The sequence below is a fragment of the Culex pipiens genome, chromosome 2 (genome assembly GCF_016801865.2).
Source record: "Culex pipiens pallens isolate TS chromosome 2, TS_CPP_V2, whole genome shotgun sequence".
NCBI classification, from domain to species: Eukaryota; Metazoa; Arthropoda; class Insecta; order Diptera; family Culicidae; genus Culex; species Culex pipiens.
This window is the reverse complement of record NC_068938.1, coordinates 100204448-100232115: the sequence shown is the minus strand read 5'-3', so window position 1 is coordinate 100232115 and position 27668 is coordinate 100204448. Positions and strand designations below refer to the sequence as shown.

Below are 27668 nucleotides of genomic sequence, written 5' to 3'. Positions count from 1 at the left end.
TTTCTAATGACGATATCTCAGCAACTAATGGTCCGATTTTCAATGTTAATACATGAAACATTCGTGAAATTTTCGGACCTTTTCTTAAAAAATCTTTTGAAATTTTTTTAAATCAAGACTATCATTTTAAATGGGCGTTATATTCAATGTTTGGCCCTTTTCAAAAGATTTTTTAAGAAAAGATCGGAAAATTTCACGAATGTTTCATGTATTAACATTGAAAATCGAACCATTAGTTTCTGAAATATCGTCATTAGAAAATGGTGGGTTGTTTTGGTGAGATTTAGAAAACTTCAATTTTCGTGTTTCTTTTTCTTAAAGCGGCTCTATCTCAGCAACCCGAGGTCCAATCTTCAATGTCTCTTAGACAATTTTATAGCAAATTTTTTGAACTTTTCAAAAAAATATATTTTCAGAAATGGTTACTCATGGTCACTATTTTTAAAAATTGAAAAACTGCAAATATTTCGCTAAAATCAAACTTTCGGTGGCTATATCTTGAAAACGGAGCCCTTTATCAAAAAATCTGTAAAGTACTTTTCGATTGCAAATTCAATTTTGCATTAAAAAATAATGTCAAACTTGTTTTTGCATGAAACTTCGATTTTTTCCAAAAATCACTATTTTTTTTAATCGCACTTGATTCCAGGTTAATTGATTATTGGGGTTAAAATATGGTACACAGTAAAAAAAAACTTGGTAATATTACATCTTATGTCAGAAAAAAATGTGTAATTTTACCTCTGAAAATGTGTAACTTAACCACTTTTCTGCTGTAATGTCACTTTTTCAGTCTAAATTGAGGTAAAATTACACCATTAAAGTGTTAATATTCAACCTTCCAAATTTACACATTTTTTTACTGTTGCAGCGACCTCAAATTTAAATCATTAAATTTGTCCATTTATCGATCCTCACCACAGTTCTGACCATGCGCGCTTACGCAAGCATAAATAATTTTACCCGTCGACTCGCGTTGCGCGACAAATAATTAAGCTTATGTACAGGTGTGGATCATGAGTCATCCTCACCTGAAAAGCCCTTTATTAAATTTCGCCAATTGTTAGGCAATCAAAAAAATGGTTAAGCTTTCAATTATGAATGTGCGATGTTATTACACAGGGGAAATTGAGGGTGTGGCTTAACCAAATTCATTGGCTTGTTTGTTCAATGGAGAATTCGACCTTCTCATTATTGACCAACATTTTTGAGAATGTTTTGGGAACATAATTTTGATATTCCAATAACATAATTTAAAGTTTCACGACAATGGTTCGAACCCATGACTTCCGATTTTGAGGTGTACTCACTACACCATACGGAAAGTCATGAAGAATTGCAGAGGTCTGCATAATTTAATTCATGAGGTTCATCGATGCTTCTCATCGAAACGGACCACTTTTAGTAGAACAAAATTTAGTAGAGTTTTCGGGGACTGACTATAAAAACCCCAAAATTCTTGAGGAGGGCAGTTAGTTCCAGTCAGTTCCAGTCAGTTCCAGCCAGTTCAAGCCCAGTCCAGTTCCAGATCCTGAAGAAGCCCCAGACCAGCCGGACCCGCCAGCAGCCACCAGTAGCAGAGGCCCCAGTCCAGCCGGACTTAGCGGTGGAGGCCGCAGTCCGCCGGGACTTAGCCGCTGTGAAGAGTCCGCCGGGACTTAGCCGCTGTGAAGAGTCCGCCGGGACTTAGCCGCTGTGAAGAGTCCGCCGGGACTTAGCCGCTGGGAAGAGTCCGCCGGGACTTAGCCGCCGTGGAGTCAACCAGGGACGTAGCAGAGTTCGGGTCTGGCATGGCTCGGTGAAGAGGTCTGGAGGACAAGTCTGGCTTCAACGTAGAGAACTGGTTCGACGAAGATCTCAATGCAAAGTGATGTGATCGTGCGCGTAAAAGTTGAAAGTGTTACCGCAAAAATGTAATCTTCAAAAAGTGTAATATACAGATAAGTGAAGTTTACTGATCTGTTTTGACTCTATGAGTAAATATCACAAAAATCCTGAAAGCCTAAACCGCTCGGGCCGTTCAGGTGGTGACTAGCGGAAAGCAACGCTGTGTGTGTTTGGACACGCCATTATGATTGGACAAAACCGAGAGTTGAAAATGTGACTATGTGTGAAAATTAATGAACAAAATGATTTCGCGAAGTAACAAACAGTTAAAATAGTGTAAAAAAAACGTTAAATTGAAGAAAATGTTATGTGAGGAGTTCTAAGATGGAAGCAAATGTGCAGCAGTACGAGATGGAACCAAAACGGGCTCGACCAATGGCAGAAGCATCGAAAATTTCAAAACCGGCCAACGATGGACAACACTAGGGATTCAACAATGACGAGATCATCTGGATCAACTGGAGACGAAATTCAGCCGCATCGAACACCCAAGAAGACGACCATGGAAATCTGGCAGTTTAGGGTGAGTAAACAAAAGTTATACCGAAATTTAAAAATGTGAGATCATTTTTGGGAACTGTTAATTTTTATGGAAAATATATTCCAAACATTGCATATAAACGTAAGCCACTTAATGCATTATTAAAGAAAAATGTGAAATTTATTTGGACAGAAGAATGTGAAAATGCTTTTGAAGAATTAAAGAACTATTTAATTTCAAAACCAGTTTTAGTTAGACCGAACTACAATGACAAATTTGTTTTGACAACTGATGCTAGCGATTATGCTATCGGAGCAGTTCTTACTAATGAGAAATCAAATGATCACCCCATCGCTTACGCAAGTCGTGCGCTTATCGGGGCAGAAAGAAATTATTTTACTATTGAGAAGGAACTACTTGCTATTGTTTGGGCAGTAGACCACTTCAAACATTTTATTTATAACCAAGATTTTATCGTTTACACAGATCATAGACCATTGGTAGCTCTATGGCATTTGAAGGAAACTTCACCAACGTTGACAAAGCTTCGTTTGAAAATCCAAGGCATTGGATGTGAAATTCGTTACAAGCAAGGAAAGGACAATGTGGTTGCAGATTTTCTCTCACGTTTAAATAATGATGAAATTCATGCAGATGATAAACAGGCATCAAAATTAGTAGCAATTACAACTCGTCAACAAGCAAAACTAAATAGACAAAATATTTCAGATAATCAAAACTCAACAAATACTCAAAACAGACAGAATTCATCTAGAAACAATACTAATTGGAATAATAATATGAATGGACTTCAACAAATTGACATAAATTTAGATAACGACGATGATAGCAACGATAAAACATTTACCTACAAGGATTTCCAAGATACAGATATCGATTTTAACGTTTTAAAATTTTCTAAAAATATTATACCATTTGAACAAGCCGAAGCTACTTTTATGATATTAAACAGTGTTACGGTACACAAAGAATTGAGTAAATACATTGACCTTCCACATGGTATTAAGGATTACACCAATGAAAATATATTTGTATTCCCGCAAAAGAAAATTTGGGGTTTAATTTTGAATGGAACATATCGTTCAGCAGTTAAAAATGAAGAATTTTTCGATGGTTTATTTAAAAGTTTTAAAGATTATCCTGATTTTGCTAAAGATGCATCAGTTATACAAATTATTTCTCATAGAATATTTAAAACAGAGTTGGAACTAAACTTATTACGATTTTTTGCAATGAAACTTTCAAAGCCATTTACACTATATGCAACAGAAAATGAACGAATTTATGTAAAGCCAGAAGATAGAGATCAAGTGCTTAAAGATTTTCACGACGCACCGTTGGGTGGTCATGTCGGAGGTAAACGAATGATTAAAAGAATGAGTCCTCTATTTACATGGGAAAATATGCGAAGAGATGTTTTGAATTATGTAAAGCAATGTGATTCTTGTCAAAAGAATAAAATATGGCCAGCAAATAAGATGCCAATGAAAATAACGACAACATCGTATGAACCCTTTGATAAAATTTATATGGATGTGGTTATGTTACCAATTTCTAATAATGGAAACAATTGTGGACTTGTGATACAAGATGATTTAACAAGATTTTTGATTGTAGCTCCCATGGAAAACCAAGAAAGTACTACTGTTGCTAGAACTTTTGTCGAAAACTTTGTTTGTAAATTTGGTGCTCCTAAAGAAGTTGTAACCGATCGAGGTACAAACTTTGTAAGCAAATTATTGCAACATACATGCAAAATATTGCACATTAAAAAGATCGTTACAAGTGCATATCATCCTCAAGCTAATTTAGTAGAGAGATCAAATAGAGAGTTGAAAGTTTATTTACGAAATTTTATTGGCAAAGATCCACAATGTTGGGATGAATTAATACCATATTTTATGTTTGAATACAACACTACAGAAAATTCATCAACTGGATATTCTCCCTATGAACTTTTGTATGGAAGAAAAGCTACAATACCAAGCACAATTTATAAAATCAATGATTCAGATTTAAATTATGACGACTATATTTGTTCAATGAAAGATATATTCAAGGATGCTCATGAAACTGCTAGAAACAACTTAATATTGTCAAAAGAAAAGAGAAAGGAAATTTATGACAAAAAGACAAATGATTGGGTACCAATGTGGGGAGATAGAGTTTTGGTACAAATGGTACAGACAGGAATTGGTCAAAAGTTACAAAATAAGTGGCGAGGCCCTTATGATATCGTTAAATTTAACAGCGATCAAACGACCACTATTAAAAATGGAAACAAATTTGAAGATGTACATAATAATAGACTAAGAAAATATAATGATTAACATAACACTTAATGATAGTTCACAATGTACCCGTATTAAAATACATTTAACATAATTTAAAATTAAATGCTCCAATACAAGAAAAATATTTTGAAATGACAATTACAGTACAATTAAAAAAATAAATAAAAATAAGCGATTTATGCAATGAATGACATAGTATCATAAACGATTAATATCAAAATACTACAATGAATGAAAATATTTATTTTTAACACACGGGAATATTTATGTATATTGAAAAAAAAATTATAATAATAAAAAACTTATTAAATTGATATGATTGATGAATTGAATGAATGAATGAAAAAAAAAACGATTGTTATCAAGAGAACTAAATGAATCAAACAAATGTGTTACAAATACCGATTTTTTTATATAGAAAAATAAACATGAAAAAAGAATATATGATTGATTTGATATGATAAATGAATTAATGTTGAGTTAAACAAAATATGAATGATTATTATCAAAAAAAAAAATATGCGCAAACAAGAATGTTATGAATTGGGGATGAAAGATAATTTTTATAAATGATTGAATTGATGGGGTTTAAACAAGAAACAGATTAAGAAAAAATACCAGTACTGAGTTTATACATTTTTTTTTTTGAAAAACACGTGAAGCGATTATGATCAAATATATACATAATAATGAAGCAGTGATGAAACACGTTAAAACAATTAAGAAGCTGTTGGGTTGCAATATTTGGGAATATAATAAATTGAGCTGAAATGGGATAACAGGGTTGAAGAAGAACAATGACGCATTTTTAAATAAAAAAAAATATACCATGACTAAGCAATAATTAAATTTCATCGACAAGCAAATGAAGATAGTATGATTATTAAATGTTCCAAAACAACATGTATGCAAGTAAGAATGTGTGTGAGAATAATTGGACAAGGGAAGGCCACCCAGAATGAATGTTGAATGTAAACATGTGTTTTATAATTTACTTAACAAAGTATTAAGAATTTATTTTCAGAATGTTATATGCTTATACGAAGGATTTACAGGAAACCATTGGAAGACGATCAAGAAGACAACAATTTCAACAAGAACGAATATGAACTACAGCTCAAGGAAAGGTAAAATTTGTAAGTATATCGTGGGGAATCAAAAAAGATCGAAAAGGACGGTAAAAGTTCCGATCTAGGGATACATAAACTGATAAAGCAACGCCAAAGGGATTAAAAAAGTAGACAATTGTACTCTATGGGGAGAGTTTTATGTCGAATAAAGCTTCAAACAGTTGTAATCCATGGGGGGATTCAATAAGTTAAAAACATTTCAAAACATTTGCACTTTACGGGGATAGTCAAATGAAAATTAAAGGGAATGGATAAATAACGCTTCAAGGGGAAAATCAAGGGATAAAATAATGCTTCAAGGGAAAAACACCTTTAAACTGATAAAATTCAGAGGAAAAAAATCAGATCGTTATCATTAGAATGATAATTGAACCAACTAATTATCTTGCAAATTCAGCATTTATTGCAAATTGCTAAAATAAACAAATTAATTTAATGGGTTTGACAAATTTGAAAACACAAAGTGATGTACAGATTTCATAAAAAGTTGGAAGAACAGAATGGATATTTTAACATACGCAGTATTGCAATGACAAGATGATAGGATGTATAGATCAATGAAAAACTTTATAGAGTAATTTTTTTTTATTCAAGTATAAAAATAATAGTCAATTAGAACTGATTTCTTTTTGTATTAAAAATAATAGAACTGATTTCATATAAAAATATCAACAAGATTTATAAGATTGTAAGTAAATTTGATTTTCAATTTTGCACAGAAATTAAATGATAGATTCCTGAAAATTATAAAATATTGTTCATGCGAAGAAAACAAGTAAGACATTTTTGTGGGAGAAACAAATGTAGAAACTGAAGTAAAATATGACAGAGACGGGAGACGAAACACAAGGATGATCGACGCGTTCGTATGCTGAGAGGTTCTACGCGTTCGTATGCAGAAGTTTGTGATGGCAAGATGGGGAGTGGCAAAGTCATGCGGGAGGTTGGACAGGTAACGGTGTTGATGTTGTTGTAAAAGGTCATATCAATGAGGATCAAGTCGAATTAAATCGCACTTTTTGTAACGAGACATTCACGTAAAACAAATTACTAAATCGAAATGTGGAATTAAGCGAAGTAAAGATGATTGAAACATCAATAATGGAACAAAAATGCAAGTTGAGATCATACTGCACGTCTGAAACTATTGAAAAGGAGAAGATCATGGTAAACAAATGATAACATCATCCGATGTCATTAATTTACAAAGGCCAAAGTTGCAAATTACACGAAAAGACAATTTTGGACAAACAACATTTCCTAAACATTTGAAAAAAGAATTACATCAACCGATGTCAATAATTTGAGATTGTCAAAGATACAAAGCAACTGGAAAAGTCAATTTTGGACAAAAATACTGGATTCACGAACAATTCACAATACTCAGCAAATGAGAAGTCAATGCACTCTCAAAACTGACCATAGTCAACTCACAGCTGGGTTATGAAGCATAATTCATGATGGAAACGACAATTGCACTAATTGACGAAATTCAACACCTTAGCCTCGAAAACGAACCAATTGACCAAGTCACTGTGGAATGAATAGCCTCACGATAAAGACAATTTTTGATGGAAGACGACAACGATTACAACCAGCCGATCAACACAGTTCTACAACAGATTTTGTTTAAAAAAAAATGCAATGATTTTTTTTAGAAGAGATAATGAAAATTAATTTCAAATGCAAGTTTATGTAAATCAGTTTCAACGAAAATAATTTTACAAGAGAAGTTCAAAACAGTAATTCAAGTAATTTAACAGGACCAAAGATCAAAAGAGTAATGAAAATAATTTTACAGTAGAAAAATCAAAAGAGCAATTATAATTATAAAGCAATTTTCAAGAAACCACAAGAAGAACAAATTGTAAACCGCACGATCACTACACCCGACAATATTCTTTCCATAGATGATCATTTCTTTCAGACGATCATCTAGCTGATAAGTGTGGGGGAGATTAACCGAACCAATTTTTTTAAATAATTTTTTTTATAGCCAGCCAATTATATTTTTTATGATTTTTTGCAAAGTTTTTTTTTTCACAAATCAAATTATTAGTTTTGGGAATATTCTTTCAACCTACAAATAACTTTCGATAGATGTTCTTAATGCTTTTCAAGTATACAAACATCTAGCTGGTAAGTGTGGGGGAATGCAGCGACCTCAAATTTAAATCATTAAATTTGTCCATTTATCGATCCTCACCACAGTTCTGACCATGCGCGCTTACGCAAGCATAAATAATTTTACCCGTCGACTCGCGTTGCGCGACAAATAATTAAGCTTATGTACAGGTGTGGATCATGAGTCATCCTCACCTGAAAAGCCCTTTATTAAATTTCGCCAATTGTTAGGCAATCAAAAAAATGGTTAAGCTTTCAATTATGAATGTGCGATGTTATTACACAGGGGAAATTGAGGGTGTGGCTTAACCAAATTCATTGGCATGTTTGTTCAATGGAGAATTCGACCTTCTCATTATTGACCAACATTTTTGAGAATGTTTTGGGAACATAATTTTGATATTCCAATAACATAATTTAAAGTTTCACGACAATGGTTCGAACCCATGACTTCCGATTTTGAGGTGTACTCACTACACCATACGGAAAGTCATGAAGAATTGCAGAGGTCTGCATAATTTAATTCATGAGGTTCATCGATGCTTCTCATCGAAACGGACCACTTTTAGTAGAACAAAATTTAGTAGAGTTTTCGGGGACTGACTATAAAAACCCCAAAATTCTTGAGGAGGGCAGTTAGTTCCAGTCAGTTCCAGTCAGTTCCAGCCAGTTCAAGCCCAGTCCAGTTCCAGATCCTGAAGAAGCCCCAGACCAGCCGGACCCGCCAGCAGCCACCAGTAGCAGAGGCCCCAGTCCAGCCGGACTTAGCGGTGGAGGCCGCAGTCCGCCGGGACTTAGCCGCTGTGAAGAGTCCGCCGGGACTTAGCCGCTGTGAAGAGTCCGCCGGGACTTAGCCGCTGTGAAGAGTCCGCCGGGACTTAGCCGCTGGGAAGAGTCCGCCGGGACTTAGCCGCCGTGGAGTCAACCAGGGACGTAGCAGAGTTCGGGTCTGGCATGGCTCGGTGAAGAGGTCTGGAGGACAAGTCTGGCTTCAACGTAGAGAACTGGTTCGACGAAGATCTCAATGCAAAGTGATGTGATCGTGCGCGTAAAAGTTGAAAGTGTTACCGCAAAAATGTAATCTTCAAAAAGTGTAATATACAGATAAGTGAAGTTTACTGATCTGTTTTGACTCTATGAGTAAATATCACAAAAATCCTGAAAGCCTAAACCGCTCGGGCCGTTCACTGTGTTTACTTCATATAAAAATATCAAATTTACATTCAATGTAAATTTGATATTTTTATATGAAGTAAACAATTCTTTCTATAATTGATAAAATCCAAGAATTGTTGTTGTTTAACTCAAATGAGTGTGCTTTTCCAGAACGATGGAAGCGTAAATAAAAAAAAAATTGTAAAACTAGAGCTAATCTGGTGCTCCATTTATGTGAAATGTTTCAATGTAATATCACATGATTTTTTTTCCTTCCTATAAGGATGAATAATTTTAAGTCTCACTATTACGTTCTTTAGAAGCTTTCCATGAATTCGTTAAGCTAGAATTCGTAGATAATAGTGCAATGAGAAGCCCCATGATCATCCAAACAGCAACTTTCGTACCGTTACCCCATTTAAAAACCACCACTTACCTCCAAGCGGGAAGAACTGCGAGTAGATGCCCTTGAAGGTTTCCTCCTTGACGATCCCGGTGGGACATTCCGCCTTGAAGCCGCGGTATATTCGCTTGATTTCATCCTCGGAGAAGCGGGCCGTCCGGGTCAGCTCCACCAGCGAGTCCGGGTAGTAGCGCTGCGGAACGGGCAGATCTTCGGCTTCAGGTTCTACGCGGAAGAAAAAAAAGAAAAAGAAACGAGCGTAAATATTTCATCAACGCCCAAGATTGGCAGCCAGGATTTTATTTGCCTGGTGCAGAGGTTTCTTCAAGAAAGAAAAAAAGACGAACGGGGTTTTTTGCTCTGTTTACACGTGCTTGAAGTTCGTATCAGAACCGAGCAGACAAGCGGGCGTTGATGGCTCAGTCGTTCAACAAACGTAATCGAGGGAAAAGTTTAGAACTTCTCGCTTCCTAACGAGCGGTGGCAAGACGAAAAAAGGTTGCTGCCTTTAGTGAGCATTCCAGCGCTTTCCGGCTCTTCCAGGTTTATTGCAAAAAGTCGTAAAATCATCATCACCTTAAACTCGCGTGTGTTAAATATTCATTCGCGTTGCTATTTTCGCTAACCAAAATTGGCGGTTGGAGTCAAGGGAAGATGGAAGTTGTGGTTCTTGTTTACGTCTGTTTTATTGAAATGTATAACATTATTGCTTGTGTGTATGTCGTAGCTGTATGAACATTATTTTAATTGCTTGTTGTAAAATTTTGGTAAAAATCATCTTCATAAATCTTAATGCTTCAAAATAAATCACTAAATCGCATAGAAGAATCTCGGAGTTGTAATTTGCATTGAAAGCAATTTTTAAAGAGTAAAGATGATCAAATTTTACTAGATTTTAAATTGGGGTTATTCTCCACCAACTCACTCAGCAGTTGCCCAGACCCCTCCATTTTCTGAGATCTCGTTACAGAAGGGCGGTACGACTCCTTCCATTTTCTACATTCCAAAAATAGGTGTTTTTCAATAATTTGCAGCCTGAAATGACGATGGATTGGAAATTTAATGCCAAAGGGACTTTTACGTAAAATTGGACGCCCGATTTGATGGCGTACTCCGAATTTCGAAAAAAAAAAACGTGACCATTCATCGAGAAAAATACAAAAAAAAATGTTTGAAAAATTCTACAATTTTTGTTACCTGTCTGTAACATGACTGTGGAACATGTCATTTTAAGAGAAAATTAATTTATTTTTTAAATCTGCAATAATCCGAAAGATATCTTTTTTATTTAGAACAAAACTTTTCATTTCATATTTCGTGTTTTTGCAGCTTTGCAGGTTAGATGTATAAACATAAGAGGTTTGCTTGTAACCATCGCAATTTTACGAAGGATTTTTTTGAAAAAGTTGGTCGTCGTTAATCATGGCCGTTCAAGGTCACTGACGACAGACGCCGAAGGCTAAACAAAGAGAAACAAAAACTTTTTTTTGTGACTTTTTCAAAACTTTTTTTCGTAAATCGGGAAAGCTCGTGATGGTTACAAGTAGAGGGTGACGAGCGGGAATTCTCGGGTAATATTTCCCGGGAAATCAAGAAATGTGTGACTTCTCGATTGCCGGGAAATTTTATACTAATAAATATCGAAGCAAAATGATATAAATTTATCAGAAAAAAATTTAAAAATTCGAAATCGTTTAGAACATTTGATGTTCAAGTTCGAATAAACCAATGCTTCAGAAAGTGTTAGTTGAAAATTGGCAAAAATTCCAATAATTAAAATTGAGAGAAGCCAAACAATGTGGGCCTAAAAATTTACTTTAAAGCACATTAAAATATTATTTTTATTATTGGAGCCCGGTGATTTTTTCGCTTCGTGGATCAGTTGGATACCAACAGTCGTCGTTTCTTTCGAATGTCGTTTCTAAAGATATAATTTTTATTTATTATTACTAAGAGGGTAAAAAATTTTCAAAATGAGTTCAATTTATAAATCCACTCTCGAGCATAACAATCCTCAATTTTTAGTATTTTTAAATTTTAAGTAAGTTGATTCTCTTTTTTCAATAAGATGTTTTTTTGTTTGGCATCAACCTCAATATTAAATTATTTTTTTACTGATGTTTCTTCAATGAATATGTTTTAGTTGTTGATGATTTTATTAGGGAACCTCATGGATCATTATTGGCTCCCGAACAATAAAAATGTACAGTTGACCTTATGAAGTAAAACAAACAGCTTTAAATTGTTGTTTTGAGTCGTTATTCATCATATTGCCATATTCCCGATACTGGTGAATTATATATTAGTTATTTTTTACTTCACAAAAATCTAATAACAAATAAAAGCAACAATTTATTGCAACATTTGGAAATCCAATCAATGGGAATGAAGTTTCGTAAACATTAAAAAAAAGAACGATTTTGAGTCTCATAAAGCTTAAGAAAAAAAAATCTAAGGGTATAAATAATTCCTCCAAATAATGAGCTACCTCAAATAACGTTTCATTGAATAAGTATGAATCAATTGTAACTGAATCCATTGAATATTAACCAAAAATATTACTTTTCTTTTAAAATGATTGAGAAATTCCCGGACCTCGGGAATTCCCGGGAAATGGTCAAGTTCTACTGTCGATTCCTGGGAAATTGAAAATCTCGAGAATCGTCACCCTCTAGTTACAGGCTTACCTCATATGACATTTTTCTTAATTGATCGTGTAAAGTTGAAAAAAAAAATACTAGATTTTCAAGTTTGGTAATCAATTGAAAATCGGACTTGTGCTGAAATAGTGTTTTCTCGATCCCGAATATTTTGAAAATCAATGTTGTTTAGAAACAAGCTGTTTTTGCTATTTCTAATTATTATGTTTAATTAAAACATGCAATTTACAAAATAATTATTACAAATTTAATACAGTGTTTTACAATCAAAGGAAATCAATAAATTAGGTCTCGAAACACACACACACACACACACACACACACACACAGTCGATATTTTGTTAAATTTCATTCTTTGCTGGTAAAAAAAGAGTTCGGCCTACACAAAAATATGTTAATATTCAGCAATTCCCCACGAAAACAGCATGATTCGAAAAAAAAGTTCTCCGATCGAGCTCAATTTTTTTCTGGGGGATCCTTGGCCGAAATAATTAGACCCGTATTTTTTTGTTTGGCCATTAGGGTGACCTACACCGTGTTAGGGTGGTTCGAAAAATGGCAATTTTCGTCGATTTTCGCAAAAACCACTTTTTTAAAAAATCATATCTCCGCGCCATTTCATCCAATTTTAGCTGTCTTAGACGCAAAAGAAAGGTGTTTAGTTGGGCTGTTTGGGAAAAAATAGTAATAGTGTTATGGTACCAAAAGTTGCGTCTTTTAATTACGAAAATTTTGGTATTTTAACATGTATAGGTCATCACCGAAATTTTGAAGTTATCACAGTTTTAGTGAAAAAAGTCGATTTTTTCCCGTTTTCGTAATTTTTTTCATTTTTGCGCGTGGCGCGTCGAAAAACCCAGTTTTTATTTTCAAAAAATCGTTTCTCAGCGTATCGAAAACATAACTTCACAATTTTTTGATATATTATGTGAAATTTTCCGAGGAATCCGATAAAAATATTTTCAGATATAGGCTCTTTGGTCCCGAGACCTTCAAAGCAGCATTTTAAGTTTTCATACGACCTTTTCAAATGTTAAGCTGGATTTTTGAAACTACTTACTATTTTTCCCAAATAGCCAATCTAATCACCTTTCTTTTGCGTCTAGGACAGCTTAAATCGGATGAAATGGCGCGTAGATATGATTTTTTTGAAAAAAGTGGTTTTTGCGAAAATCGACGAAAATTGCCATTTTTCGGACCACCCTAACACGGCGTAGGTCACCCTAATGGCCAAACAAAAAAATACGGGTCTAATTATTTCGGCCAAGGATCCCCCAGAAATTTTTTGAGCCCGATCGGAGAACTTTTTTTTCGAATCATGCTGTTTTCGTGGGGAATTGCTGTATTACTAGAGAAACTTTAATCGGTTTCTGTTGAATTTAAACAAAAAAAAAAGTTGTTTGAAAACAGCAATTTAAGGGTTATTTTTAATACACCACGTTACATGTTTCTTTAAACTTGAGATATTTAAAGCTAAAAATATCATATTTTCAAGGAAAAGTGTATGGTACAGTCATCCCACATATACGGAAATGTTTACAGATCGGTCAATGTTTAAAAAATCACCGAAAATCGATGAATTAACATAATGGTTTGCTTTTATCATCATATGAAAGCTTTTCATGTGATCTTTAACCCTCTACCGCCCAATTTTTTTTTTCGAGAATTTTAATTTTTCCCGTGTTCTACGAAAAACTTTAAATCTCTTGTTTTATGTTTTTGTTGTTTCATTTTTAGTATTTTAATCTGCATTTATCTTGCTTAGTTTATGTTTGTTTTTTATAGTAATTGGCCTACTCTACCACCTCCTATCATTACATTTTGCCTATCTGATTTTTTAATGTTTTTACAGTAACTTTTTAATTTTTTTGCATGTTTTTCAAATTTTCTGATACAAAATGGCACCATTATCATTTAAATTGTAAATAAATGAGTAGAGGCATAGTCTGGGGCACTACTAAAATTACTGCATACTTCTTTTTACTTAAAGTATAGGAAATGTTAGTAAAAAAACACAGCCAAAGTTGACCCCTAAAAAAATGTCATTTTTAAAAACATTTCCAAAGTCGCATAAAACAAGTAAAACTTCCAACCCATACATTTTCTAAAATTTTAAGAGTTCTTCTTTCCGATGCTTTTTAAAGATCAAAAATTGGTTGAAAATTTGATTTTTGGCGATTTTTTAAAATCGAAGCCCGTCTAAAGGCGGGGTTGGGTTGTAGAGGGTTAAATTGATGTATTGATGATGATTTTACGTTTATATCGATTTAAAAAAAACATTGACCCACAAATCCACTTTTTTTTTCTACGGATGCAAACAAACTTTGGTTCTCTCCAAGAGTACACATTTTTTACAAAGTAATAACTTCACACTCTAAAACCAATGAAACTTAATCAAAGTTATGTTTTATGAATGGTTTGAAAAGTTTTTTTCAGTAAAAAAAAATTAAAATCAGATACATTAACATCCCACAATTATGGAACAGGCAATTAAGGGGCAGTATTTTGCTGCTCTGTATAAAATAGTCTTGAAACGTAGTTTTGACAAAGGACTTTGTCTTAAAGCTCTATCTGCGGTGTCAATGCAAAATTTTTCGAAAATGTAGCGTTACCGTCGCAAGCCCTCGGCGTGACATTCTGTTTCTGTTGCATAGATGCCGTGAAAACTATTTAAGCTTGCTAAAGTTGGTCCACAGAAATTCAAAGAGACTGAAGCATTGAAAGTTCTTGGGGTTATATTTGAGAAAAGTTGGTCAAGTACTGTGAATAATAATTATAAACGACTTGTCACTAATATCAATTTATCTATGCTTCAGCATAATGTAAGGAAAATTAACATCATCGAAAGATGTATTGTTTTGAACACCTATATTTTATCGAAATTATGGTACGTTGCACAATTGTTTCCACCTGCAAATTCCCATCTAGCTCAAATAAAATCGGCGTGCGGCAAGTTTATTTGGAAAGGATACATTTTTAAATTAGATAGAAAACAACTTTATTTAGATTTTTTCAAGGGAGGTCTTAGGCTTGTTGATCCAGAAGCAAAATCTAAGGCATTATTTCTGAAAAATATTTTTTATAATTTAAATGCACATGGAACACAACTGGATGAAAGTTATTTGATAGATTTAGATTCACCGCAGAAACTTACACGTAATGCAAGGGAATGGTTGAATGAAGGGAAGGCAGTTGTTGCCAATCATAATTTAAATACTGTAAAATTGATGTATAATTATTTTGTTTCACTTAATAGTGAATCACCAGATATTGAAGGGAAATTGAGTTTAAAGTGGACTTTAATTTGGAAAAATTGTAGTGAAAGCTTCCTCGAAATGAAAGATCGTGCAAAAATGTTTGGTTTCGTAAATGATTTGTTACCTAACAAAGAAAAATTATTAAGTTACAATATTGGAAATTTGACGTCAGCTGTATGCGACAAATGTGGTGGAATTGATTCTAATTCACACAGAATAAAAGAGTGCCCAAGAGCAAAGGAAGTGTGGGAATGGAGTAGTCGTATTGTCCAAAATCGATATAAAATGAATGTAGTTGATTTAGAGGATATTCTTCAATTAGATCTCGATGAGAAAAGCGAATCAGAAAAGGCAGCTTTATGGCTTGCAGTTAAAACAATCAGTTACAATTTGAGAGTATCAGAACCGTCATTATTTGTTTTGAAAAAGGAAATAAGAGAGCATAGATGGAATGAGCGAAAAAACATAAGGATTATTTTTGGAAATAGTTTGAACATATGTTAAGAGCAGGTTATGATAGTTTGTAACACGAACAATGGGTAAATAAACTATTTTTAAAAACCGAAAAAAAAAAAAAAAAAAAAAAAAAAAAAAAAAAAAAAAAAAAAAAAAAAAAAAAAAAAAAAAAAAAAAAAAAAAAGCTAATAGTTAGCCTCTGGAGGATTTAGTGTCCATCAGACTTTCATCAAAGACGGACCTTACGTTGGGAATTTTATTGCTCACACACACACACACGCAGGTGGTGCACGAACTTGAGAGGAGGTCCAAGAAGTTATTGACGGTAGCCAGAACGGTCCCCGGAATACTGAAATGAACGGGAACAAATTGGTAGGATATCGGCCACACCCGGAGTGGCCAGTGCCCTGTGGGAAGGTTCTACCGGGAGGACATTTACGGAACCATACAAATTTGGGCAATATGGGTATCAAAATTCATGGTTTTTGATACTGGTGATGAAAATGGCCATTTTGGCAGAATTGGTCACACCCGGAGTGGCCAGTGCCCTGAGGGAAGGTTCTACCGGGAGGATATTTACGGAACCATACGACTTGGGGCAATATACGTATCAAAATTCATGGTTTTTGATACTGGTGATGAAAATGGCCATTTTGGCAGGATTGGTCACAACCGGAGTGGCCATTGCCCTGAGGGAAGGTTCTACCGGGAGGACATTTACGGAACCATACAAATTTGGGCAATATGGGTATCAAAATTCATGGTTTTTGATACTGGTAATGAAAATGGCCATTTTGGCAGGATTGACCACACCCGGAGTGGCCATTGCCCTGAGGGAAGGTTCTACCGGGAGGACATTTACGGAACCATACGTCTTGGGGCAATATGCGTATCAAAATTCATGGTTTTTGATACTGGTGATGAAAATGGCATTTTTGGCAGGATTGGTCACAACCGGAGTGGCCATTGCCCTGAGGGAAGGTTCTACCGGGAGGACATTTACGGAACCATACAAATTTGGGCAATATGGGTATCAAAATTCATGGTTTTTGATACTGGTAATGAAAATGGCCATTTTGGCAGGATTGACCACACCCGGAGTGGCCATTGCCCTGAGGGAAGGTTCTACCGGGAGGACATTTACGGAACCATACGTCTTGGGGCAATATGCGTATCAAAATTCATGGTTTTTGATACTGGTGATGAAAATGGCATTTTTGGCAGGATTGGCCACACCCGGAGTGGCCATTGCCCTGAGGGAAGGTTCTACCGGGAGGACATTTACGGAACCATACAAATTTGGGCAATATGGGTATCAAAATTCATGGTTTTTGATACTGGTAATGAAAATGGCCATTTTGGCAGGATTGACCACACCCGGAGTGGCCATTGCCCTGAGGGAAGGTTCTACCGGGAGGACATTTACGGAACCATACGTCTTGGGGCAATATGCGTATCAAAATTCATGGTTTTTGATACTGGTGATGAAAATGGCATTTTTGGCAGGATTGGCCACACCCGGAGTGGCCATTGCCCTGAGGGAAGGTTCTACCGGGAGGACATTTACGGAACCATACAAATTTGGGCAATATGGGTATCAAAATTCATGGTTTTTGATACTGGTGATGAAAATGGCCATTTTGGCAGAATTGGCCACACCCGGAGTGGCCAGTGCCCTGAGGGAAGGTTCTACCGGGAGGATATTTACGGAACCATACGTCTTGGGGCAATATGCGTATCAAAATTCATGGTTTTTGATACTGGTGATGAAAATGGCATTTTTGGCAGGATTGGCCACACCCGGAGTGGCCATTGCCCTGAGGGAAGGTTCTACCGGGAGGACATTTACGGAACCATACAAATTTGGGCAATATGGGTATCAAAATTCATGGTTTTTGATACTGGTGATGAAAATGGCCATTTTGGCAGAATTGGCCACACCCGGAGTGGCCAGTGCCCTGAGGGAAGGTTCTACCGGGAGGATATTTACGGAACCATACGACTTGGGGCAATATACGTATCAAAATTCATGGTTTTTGATACTGGTGATGAAAATGGCCATTTTGGCAGGATTGGCCACAACCGGAGTGGCCATTGCCCTGAGGGAAGGTTCTACCGGGAGGACATTTACGGAACCATACAAATTTGGGCAATATGGGTATCAAAATTCATGGTTTTTGATACTGGTAATGAAAATGACCATTTTGGCAGGATTGGCCATTGCCCTGAGGGAAGGTTCTACCGGGAGGACATTTACGGAACCATACAAATTTGGGCAATATGGGTATCAAAATTCATGGTTTTTGATACTGGTGATGAAAATGGCCATTTTGGCAGAATTGGCCACACCCGGAGTGGCCAGTGCCCTGAGGGAAGGTTCTACCGGGAGGATATTTACGGAACCATACGACTTGGGGCAATATACGTATCAAAATTCATGGTTTTTGATACTGGTGATGAAAATGGCCATTTTGGCAGGATTGGCCACAACCAGAGTGGCCATTGCCCTGAGGGAAGGTTCTACCGGGAGGACATTTACGGAACCATACAAATTTGGCCAATATGGGTATCAAAATTCATGGTTTTTGATACTGGTAATGAAAATGAACATTTTGGCAGGATTGGCCACACCCGGAGTGGCCATTGCCCTGAGGGAAGGTTCTACCGGGAGGACATTTACGGAACCATACGTCTTGAGGCAATATGCGTATCAAAATTCATGGTTTTTGATACTGGTGATGAAAATGGCCATTTTGGCAGGATTGGCCACACCCGGAGTGGCCATTGCCCTGAGGGAAGGTTCTACCGGGAGGAAATTTACGGAACCATACGACTTGGGGCAATATGCGTATCAAAATTCATGGTTTTTGATACTGGTGATGAAAATGGCCATTTTGGCAGAATTGGCCGCACACGGAGTGGCCATTGCCCTGAGGGAAGGTTCTACCGGGAGGACATTTACGGAACCATACAAATTTGGCCAATATGGGTATCAAAATTCATGGTTTTTGATACTGGTAATGAAAATGAACATTTTGGCAGGATTGGCCACACCCGGAGTGGCCATTGCCCTGAGGGAAGGTTCTACCGGGAGGAAATTTACGGAACCATACGACTTGGGGCAATATGCGTATCAAAATTCATGGTTTTTGATACTGGTGATAAAAATGGCCATTTTGGCAGGATTGGCCACACCCGGAGTGGCCATTGCCCTGAGGGAAGGTTCTACCGAGAGGACATTTACGGAACCATACAAATTTGGGCAATATGGGTATCAAAATTCATGGTTTTTGATACTGGTAATGAAAATGAACATTTTGGCAAGATTGGCCACACCCGGAGTGGCCATTACCCTGAGGGAAGGTTCTACCGGGAGGAAATTTACGGAACCATACGACTTGGGGCAATATATGTATCAAAATTCATGGGTTTTTAAACTGGTAATGAAAATGGCCATTATGACTGGATTGGCCACACCCGGAGTGGCCAGTGCCCTCGGGAAGGTTCTACCGGGGGGACATTAATCGAACCATACGACTTGGGGCAATATAGTAACAAAATTCATGGTTTTTGAAACTGGTAATGAAAATGGGCATTTTGACTGGATTGGCCACACCCGGAGTGGCCAGTGCCCTCGGGAAGGTTCTACCGGGGGGACATTAATCGAACCATACGACTTAGGGCAATATGGGCAATATGGGTATCAAAATTCATGGTTTGGCCACTACGGGTGTGGCCAATCCAGGTGTGGCCAATCCGGTCAAAATTGTCATTTTCATTACCAGTTTCAAAAACCATGAATTTTGATACCCATATTGCCCCAAGTCGTATGGTTCGATTAATGTCCCCCCGGTAGAACCTTCCCGAGGGAACTGGCCACTCCGGGTGTGGCCAATCCAGTCAAAATGGCCATTTTCATTATCAGTTTCAAAAACCATGAATTTTGATACCTATATTGCCCCAAGTCGTATGGTTCGAATAATGTCCCCCCGGTAGAACCTTCCCGAGGGCACTGGCCACTCCGGGTGTGGCCAATCCGGTCAAAATGGCCATTTTCATTACCAGTTTCAATAACCATGAATTTTGATACCCATATTGCCCAAGTCGTATGGTTCGATTAATGTCCCCCCGGTAGAACCTTCCCGAGGGCACTGGCCACTCCGGGTGTGGCCAATCCAGTCAAAATGGCCATTTTCATTACCAGTTTAAAAAACCATGAATTTTGATACCCATTTTGGCCCAAGTCGTATGGTTCGAATAATGTCCCCCCGGTAGAACCTTCCCGAGGGCACTGGCCACTCCGGGTGTGGCCAATCCAGTCAAAATGGCCATTTTCATTACCAGTTTCAAAAACCATGAATTTTGATACCCATATTGCCACAAGTCGTATGGTTCGATTAATGTCCCCCCGGTAGAACCTTCCCCAGGGCACTGGCCACTCCGGGTGTGGCCAATATCCTATAAATGTGGTCCCAAGCCCATTGCCCCAAATCATTCTGGTCCGGTGACCGTCCTTACAATCTTCATAATAACAGAATTCCTCCCAATTTAGTGCACAAACTGTGTCTTTCAATGTGTGCGTGTGTGTGTGTGAGCAATAAAATTACCACCGTGGATCCGCTTTTGTCGAAACCTCGTAAGGCACTGAATTTTTCTGAGGCTATCTGTTAGCTTAAATAGTTCGCATGAAATGTGGCAACATGGTGCAAATTTTGCCTCCTCTCCTGTTTACGTGGAACTGTCACGCGAGAATGTTGCACCACTGTTGCCACATTTCATGCGAACTATTTAAGCTAACAGATAGCCTCAGAAAAATTCAGTGCCTTACGAGGTTTCGACAAAAGCGGATCCCCGGTGGTAATTTTATTGCTCACACACACACACACGCACACATTGAAAGACACAGTTTGTGCACTAAATTGGGAGGAATTCTGTTATTATGAAGATTGTAAGGACCGTCACCGGACCAGAATGATTTGAGGCAATGGGCTTGGGACCACATTTATAGGATATTGGCCACACCCGGAGTGGCCAGTGCCCTGGGGAAGGTTCTACCGGCCGGACATTTACGGAACCATACAAATTTGGGCAATATGGGTATCAAAATTTATGGTGCCCTCGGGAAGGTTCTACCGGGGGACATTAATCGAACCATACGACTTGGGGCAATATGGGTATCAAAATTCATGGTTATTGAAACTGGTAATGAAAATGGCCATTTTGACCGGATTGGCCACACCCGGAGTGGCCAGTGCCCTCGGAAAGGTTCTACCGGGGGGACATTAATCGAACTATTCGACTTGGGGCAATATGGGTACCAAAATTCATGGTTTTTGATACTGGACATGAAAATTACCATTTTGATTGGACATTTTCCGAACCATACTTGTTTTGGCAATTTATTTCCACAGAGGTGCCAGAGATTGAAAACATTTTATAGGAATAAATTATTTAGGATTAAATACATAGGCAATGTTTTAAAAATATAAAATAAAATAGAATATTTTTTAGGAGTTTTGTACAAAGTTCTTTGTCATATTGGTCATGTAGAACATAACCACCTGCACCTTTTTTGTTTAAAAAGTACTACTTTCACTAGTGAAATAGAAAGAGAATGTCCAAATAAAGATCCTAAAATAGCTTTTGGGTCGGTATCCAATTAACAGTTGATAAATCATCAATAATTTTCATTTAAAAAACATCAGACAAGCCCAACTCTAACAAGCAAAATTAGTATTGATTTTCGATAAATTTGAATCTCATTGATATTGTTAATAACCTACACCAATTTAAAGATGCCAATTTGTAACATCGATACACAGAAAACATCCAACTCCTTTACAACTTACCATAGAACTGTCTGATATTTAATATTCCCATGTTCACCGAGCTAATTTCCCGAACCAAAACCAGTACTCCATCAACAAATCCCGTGCAAGCTATCTCGTTTCATAACTCACAACTTTCTCGCACTCTTTGCACATCCAGGTTCACTTGCCCTCCAGGTGGGGTCTAACCTCAGAGACCTGGCTTCCCACCCAAACAACAAACACCCCCACGCAAACTTCCGGTTGTTATTTTTCGACGATCCGATACTTTGCGAATTGAATTACCGGAAAAATCCTCCGTCACTTAAAGGTGGTACGAGCTGCGAGAAGAAAAAAACCACCAAACACGCAAATTTGCGTTGTTTTCGTCAACCAAGCAAGAAAAACCACCACGTTAGGAAAAACTTGGGAAATCTGATCCCCGAGCGAGTTGTTTTCCACACTTGAGTGTTCGAGAAATAGCTGATCTCTCACCTCTCATTTAGGCCCCTCGGAAGCGCGCCGTGACTGAGCGATGACTGCCAGCCGGTGCCGCCGTCGACGTCGACTCCCTCCAAAATCAGCAGACACACTCACACACACTTGTGCAAATACTGGGAAATCGTCGTGATCGCGCGCTAGCAAGGCACTTGAGAAAGTTTGGCCGAGGATTGACCCCGGGTCTTCAACAATCTGGAACTTAATGGACCGTTCGTAGATCAAAAACCGACGTTTTCTGGCCACCGATTTATAAACAACTAATTCACGTTAAATATAAAAAGAAAACTCGAATCCACAAACACAACCACTCGCGAGCACCAACTACACCAACAAAAAACCCTGCAATTTCAAACTGAAAAATTCGGACGAGATGATCTTCGGTGATCGGTTTTTGCAGCGCCACTGACTGCGATCGCTCTGATTTCGAGTTTTTCTGGCTGGCGCGAGCCGAGGAGTGTTTTCTCACCCAGCCTCCTTCCACCACCCCCACACACAATGCTCTCGCCTTTTTCCAACGTCTGCGGATTCGCGAGAACAGATGGACAAAACCGTTTGCGTTGTTGTCGGCGCTATGTTTTCGTGGCCATCGGCAGACATCGATCTTGAGGTGGCACACAAGCACGCACGGAGAGGCAGGGTTGGGAAAAATATCTTTTTCAGAACAGTCCAATCTTGAAAAAATACCGCGATTCGACTCAACTTAAAATTTAAAACCGCCAATACAAATTTTATGTAAAGATTTTCTGTCTCCCAAAAAAGGCATCTTTTGAGCCATAGAAAAGTACGAGCAAAATGTTTGCTATCTAGTTAGGCCAAAGTTGCGGTTTTTAATAACGAAAATTTTGGTACCCAAAAAAGTCATCGCTGAAATTTTGAAGTTATCGCAGTTTTAATGAATAAAGTGGATTTTTGCCGATATCGTCATTTTCTCGCTTTTGCGCCGAATAACCCAGATTGTATTTGGGTCATTCCAGGTCAACTGAGTACACTTTTGGACTCGACCTTCACCGATTTGGACCAAATTTGGGGGGAACGTTCATCTATCGATAGTTAACAGAAATCCCAAGTTTGGTGCTGATTGGACCATCCCTCTATTTTTGGCACCGCCCTCTTTTTTGTCGATTTTCAAAAAAAAAAATTCTTTTGATCATAACTTTGCAACTATTTGAGCAAAAGACTTTCTACAGGTTGCATTTTATAGGAAATTGTCCAAGGAATTCGAAAAAATAAATAAAATTTTAACCCTTAAATGCCCACTAATATTATATTTTAACGTTTTAAGTATTAAAATTCAGTGTTGACCAATTCCTTATATTTTATTACCATCGTGTTCCCCGGACAATTTTACATAATAATCAATGTAGACCTCAAACTAAAATGAACCATTGGCGAGATACAGCGATTTTACTGAAAAAAGTTTGATTTTGCGCTGCACTCTGTCCTATGAATTCAAATCCGAAATAAGTTTCTCACATATAAAAACCGAACTATGCGGGATTCATCCCTTTTTGTTGAAAAGTACACCATGTACTTCCAAGTGCTGCGCAAAATCAAACTTTTTTCAGTAAAATCGCTGTATCTCGCCAATAGTTCATTTTAGTTTGAGGTCTACATTGATTATTATGTAAAATTGTCCGGGGAACACGATGGTGATAAAATAAAACAAATAAAAATATAAGGAATTGGTCAAAACTGAATTTTAATACTTAAAACGTTAAAATATAATATTAGTGTATGAAAATTCAAAAATCTGTATCTTTTGAAGGAATTTTTAAATCGATTTGGTGGCTTCGGCAAAATTGTAGGTATGGATACGGACTACACTGGAAAAAAATGATACACGGTAAAAAAAATTGGTGATTTTTTTATTTAACTTTTTATTACTAAAACTTGATTTGCAAAAAAACACTATTTTTAATTTTTTTTTTTTATATGTTTTAGAGGACATGAAATGCCAACTTTTAAGAAATTTCCAGGTTGTGCAATAAATCATTGACCGAGTTAAGAATTTTTTAATCGATAGTGATTTTTTCAAAAAATCTAAATTTTGGTCGCAAAAAATTTTCAACTTCATTTTTCGATGTAAAATCAAATTTGCAATCAAAAAGTACTTTAAGGAAATTAACCGTTTTCAAGTTAAAGCCATATTTAGGTGACTTTTTTGAAAATTGTTGAAAATAGTTGGGCGTAATATTGAATGTTTGGCCCTTTTGAAATGTTAGTCTTGATTTGAAAATTTTGAAAATATTGTTTTCGAAAAGATCGGAAAATTTCACAAATGTTTCATATTTTAACATTGAAAATCGGACCATTAGTTGCTGAGATATAGACATTGAAAAATGGTGGGCTGTTTGGGTGAGACTTAGAAAACATCAATTTTCCTGTTTTTAACCTTTGCATGGCAATATCTCAGCAACTAAAGGTCGTATCAACAAAGTCCAAAGAAGCAAAATATAGAGAATTTTCTCAGCTTTTCAAAAATATTTTTTTCAAAAGTGGGCAAACATGTGCACTATTTTAAAAAAATGAAAAACTTGACTATTTTCAAAAAAGTCACCTAAATATGGATTTAACTTGAAAACGGTGCACTTTATCAAAATTTCACTAAACTACTTTTTGATTGCAAATTTGATTTTACATCAAAAAATGAAGTTGAAATTTTTTTGCGAACAAAATTTCGATTTTTTGAAGAAATCACTATTGATTAAAAAATGTATAACTCGGTCAATGATTTTTTGCACAACCTGGAAATTTCTGAAAAGTTGGCATTTTATGTCCTCTAAAACATATCAAAAAATAAAAATAGTGTTTTGTTGCAAATCAAGTTTTAGTGATAAAAAGTTAAATAAAAAAAATCATCAAACTTTTTTTACCGTGCATCATTTTTTTCCAGTGTAGTCCGTATCCATACCTACAACTTTGCCGAAGACACCAAATCGATTAAAAAATTCCTTCAAAAGATACAGATTTTTGAATTTTCATACATCATTTTTGTATGGACAGCTGCCAAATTTGTATGGAAAATTATATGGACAAACTAATGATGCAAAATGGCTTCTTTGGGCATACCGAAGGCACCAAAAAAGTTTCAGTCGGATTAAAAAATACAAAAAAAAATCGATAACCGAAATCCTAGAGAACTGCTCAGGAGTGGAAGACAAAAACTTGACAATGATATTTGTCTTGCCCCAGTGGTTCAAGGATGCATTTTAGAGCTTCGGTATCATTTGTTAAGAATACAATTCTACATGGGTAATTCTCTACCAACTCACACGAAATCGGGAAAAGTTGCCCCGACCCCTCTTCGATTTGCGTGAAACTTTGTCCTAAGGGGTAACTTTTGTCCCGGATCACGAATCCGAGGTCCGTTTTTTGATATCTCGTGACGGAGGGGCGGTACGACCCCTTCCATTTTTGAACATGTGAAAAAAGAGGTGTTTTTCAATAATTTGCAGCCTGAAACGGTGATGAGATAGAAATTTGGTGTCAAAGGGACTTTTATGTAAAATTAGACGCCCGATTTGATGGCGTACTCAGAATTCCGAAAAAACGTATTTTTCATCGAAAAAAACACTAAAAAAGTTTTAAAAATTCTCCCATTTTCCGTTACTCGACTGTAAAAATTTTTGGAACATGTCATTTTATGGGAAATTTAATGTACTTTTCGAATCTACATTGTCCCAGAAGGGTCATTTTTTCATTTAGAACAAAATTTTTCATTTTAAAATTTCGTGTTTTTTCTAACTTTGCAGGGTTAATTTTTAGAGTGTAACAATGTTCTACAAAGTTGTAGAGCAGACAATTACAAAAATTTTGATATATAGACATAAGGGGTTTGCTTATAAACATCACGAGTTATCGCGATTTTACGAAAAAAAGTTTTGAAAAAGTTACTTTTTGCGTTTCTCTTTGTTTCGTCGTCCGTGTCTGTCGCGGGTGACCATGAACGGCCATGGTCGATGACGACCAACTTTTTCAAAACTTTTTTTCGTAAAATCGCGATAACTCGTGATGTTTATAAGCAAACCCCTTATGTCTATATATCAATTTTTTTGTAATTGTCTGCTCTACAACTTTGTAGAATATTGTTACACTCTAAAAAATAACCCTGCAAAGTTAGAAAAAATACGAAATTTTAAAATGAAAAATTTTGTTCTAAATGAAAAAATGACCCTTCTGGGACAATGTAGATTCGAAAAGTACATTAAATTTCCCATAAAATGACATGTTCCAAAAATTTTTACAGTCGAGTAACGAAAAATGGGAGAATTTTTAAAACTTTTTTAGTGTTTTTTTCGATGAAAAATACGTTTTTTCGGAATTCTGAGTACGCCATCAAATCGGGCGTCTAATTTTACATAAAAGTCCCTTTGACACCAAATTTCTATCTCATCACCGTTTCAGGCTGCAAATGATTGAAAAACACCTCTTTTTTCGCATGTGCAAAAATGGAAGGGGTCGTACCACCCCTCCGTCACGAGATATCAAAAAACGGACCTCGGATTCGTGATCAGGGACAAAAGTTACCCCTTAGGACAAAGTTTCACGCAAATCGAAGAGGGGTCGGGGCAACTGCTGTGTGAGTTGGCGGAGAATTACCCACATTGTTTCGTCATAACAATATTAGGGTGGTGCATCATTTTCTAATAGTTTTGAAATCTTAGCCCCTAGATGAGAAAGAATTGTAGAATTTGGCAAAAGTGAGTACACGCCATTTTAAACAACTTTGCCGAAGACACCAAATCTCTATCTCTTAACCTGTTCATTCTACATCATTTATATGAAAAGCACTAGGGTGGTCCATCAAAAAAGTGTTTTTATTGATCGATTTCCGCACTGGAATGATGTAGCTTAAAGAAAATTACAGAAATTACTTACAGTTTTGGCCGCAAATGCATCAGCTTTATAAATTTGTTTTGCTATGGTAATGAAAGTGTGTGTGTTGAGTAATTCTATCATCATTTTATATTGAATTTTAATTTAATTATATTAAAGTTTTAAGAACTCTGTCATTTTTCGTTACTTAACTGTAACATTTTAGGAATATGGGTCATTTCGCGCACCCGGGCACACCACTCGAAATGCACTTTCTCTGATCAAGCTCAAATTTGGTGGAGCTATTAATAGCTTGATACTATCAAAACATGTAAAAATCCCGATTTTGAACCAAATTGGACCACCCCTTCGTTTTTGGCACCGCCCCAAAGTTTTGCGATTTTCATCATATCTCGGAAACAAAAAATGATAGAGCAAAATTTGACAACTATTTTTAAAGAAAATTGGAAGCTGAATCGAAAAAAAATGCACTCGATAATCCCCGAACTGGCTGAACCGATTTGGACCGTTTTGGTCTCATTCGATCCGTCTTGGGGTCCCACAAGACCCTAGTAAATATTATGAAGTTTAGAAAAGTACTTCAAAAGTTATGCTAAAAAACTATTTTAGCTTAACTTTTGTAAGAAACCCCGTCATGCTATATATTGTTAGAAAGG

General features: G+C 36.5%; 1 protein-coding gene and 1 long non-coding RNA gene across 4 annotated transcripts in view; one reads left to right on the top strand and one right to left on the bottom strand.

Moving 5' to 3' along the window:
* LOC120413079 (Kv channel-interacting protein 1-like) overlaps nucleotides 1-27668 on the bottom strand; it is a 191531-nt gene that overhangs the window by 26186 nt on the left and 137677 nt on the right. For both annotated transcript variants that reach the window (XM_039573783.2, XM_039573782.2), the window contains exon 4: nucleotides 9529-9720. In XM_039573783.2, the coding sequence (XP_039429717.1) occupies nucleotides 9529-9720 (192 nt within the window). The remainder of the gene's footprint in view (nucleotides 1-9528; nucleotides 9721-27668) is intronic.
* LOC120413083 (uncharacterized) lies at nucleotides 866-9055 on the top strand. Of its 2 annotated transcripts, none has more exons than XR_005604906.2 (2): nucleotides 866-2410; nucleotides 5708-9055. It is a non-coding gene; the product is annotated as an uncharacterized LOC120413083 (long non-coding RNA). The 2 variants fall into 2 exon arrangements; XR_008212309.1 differs by having other exon boundaries at nucleotides 5695-9055.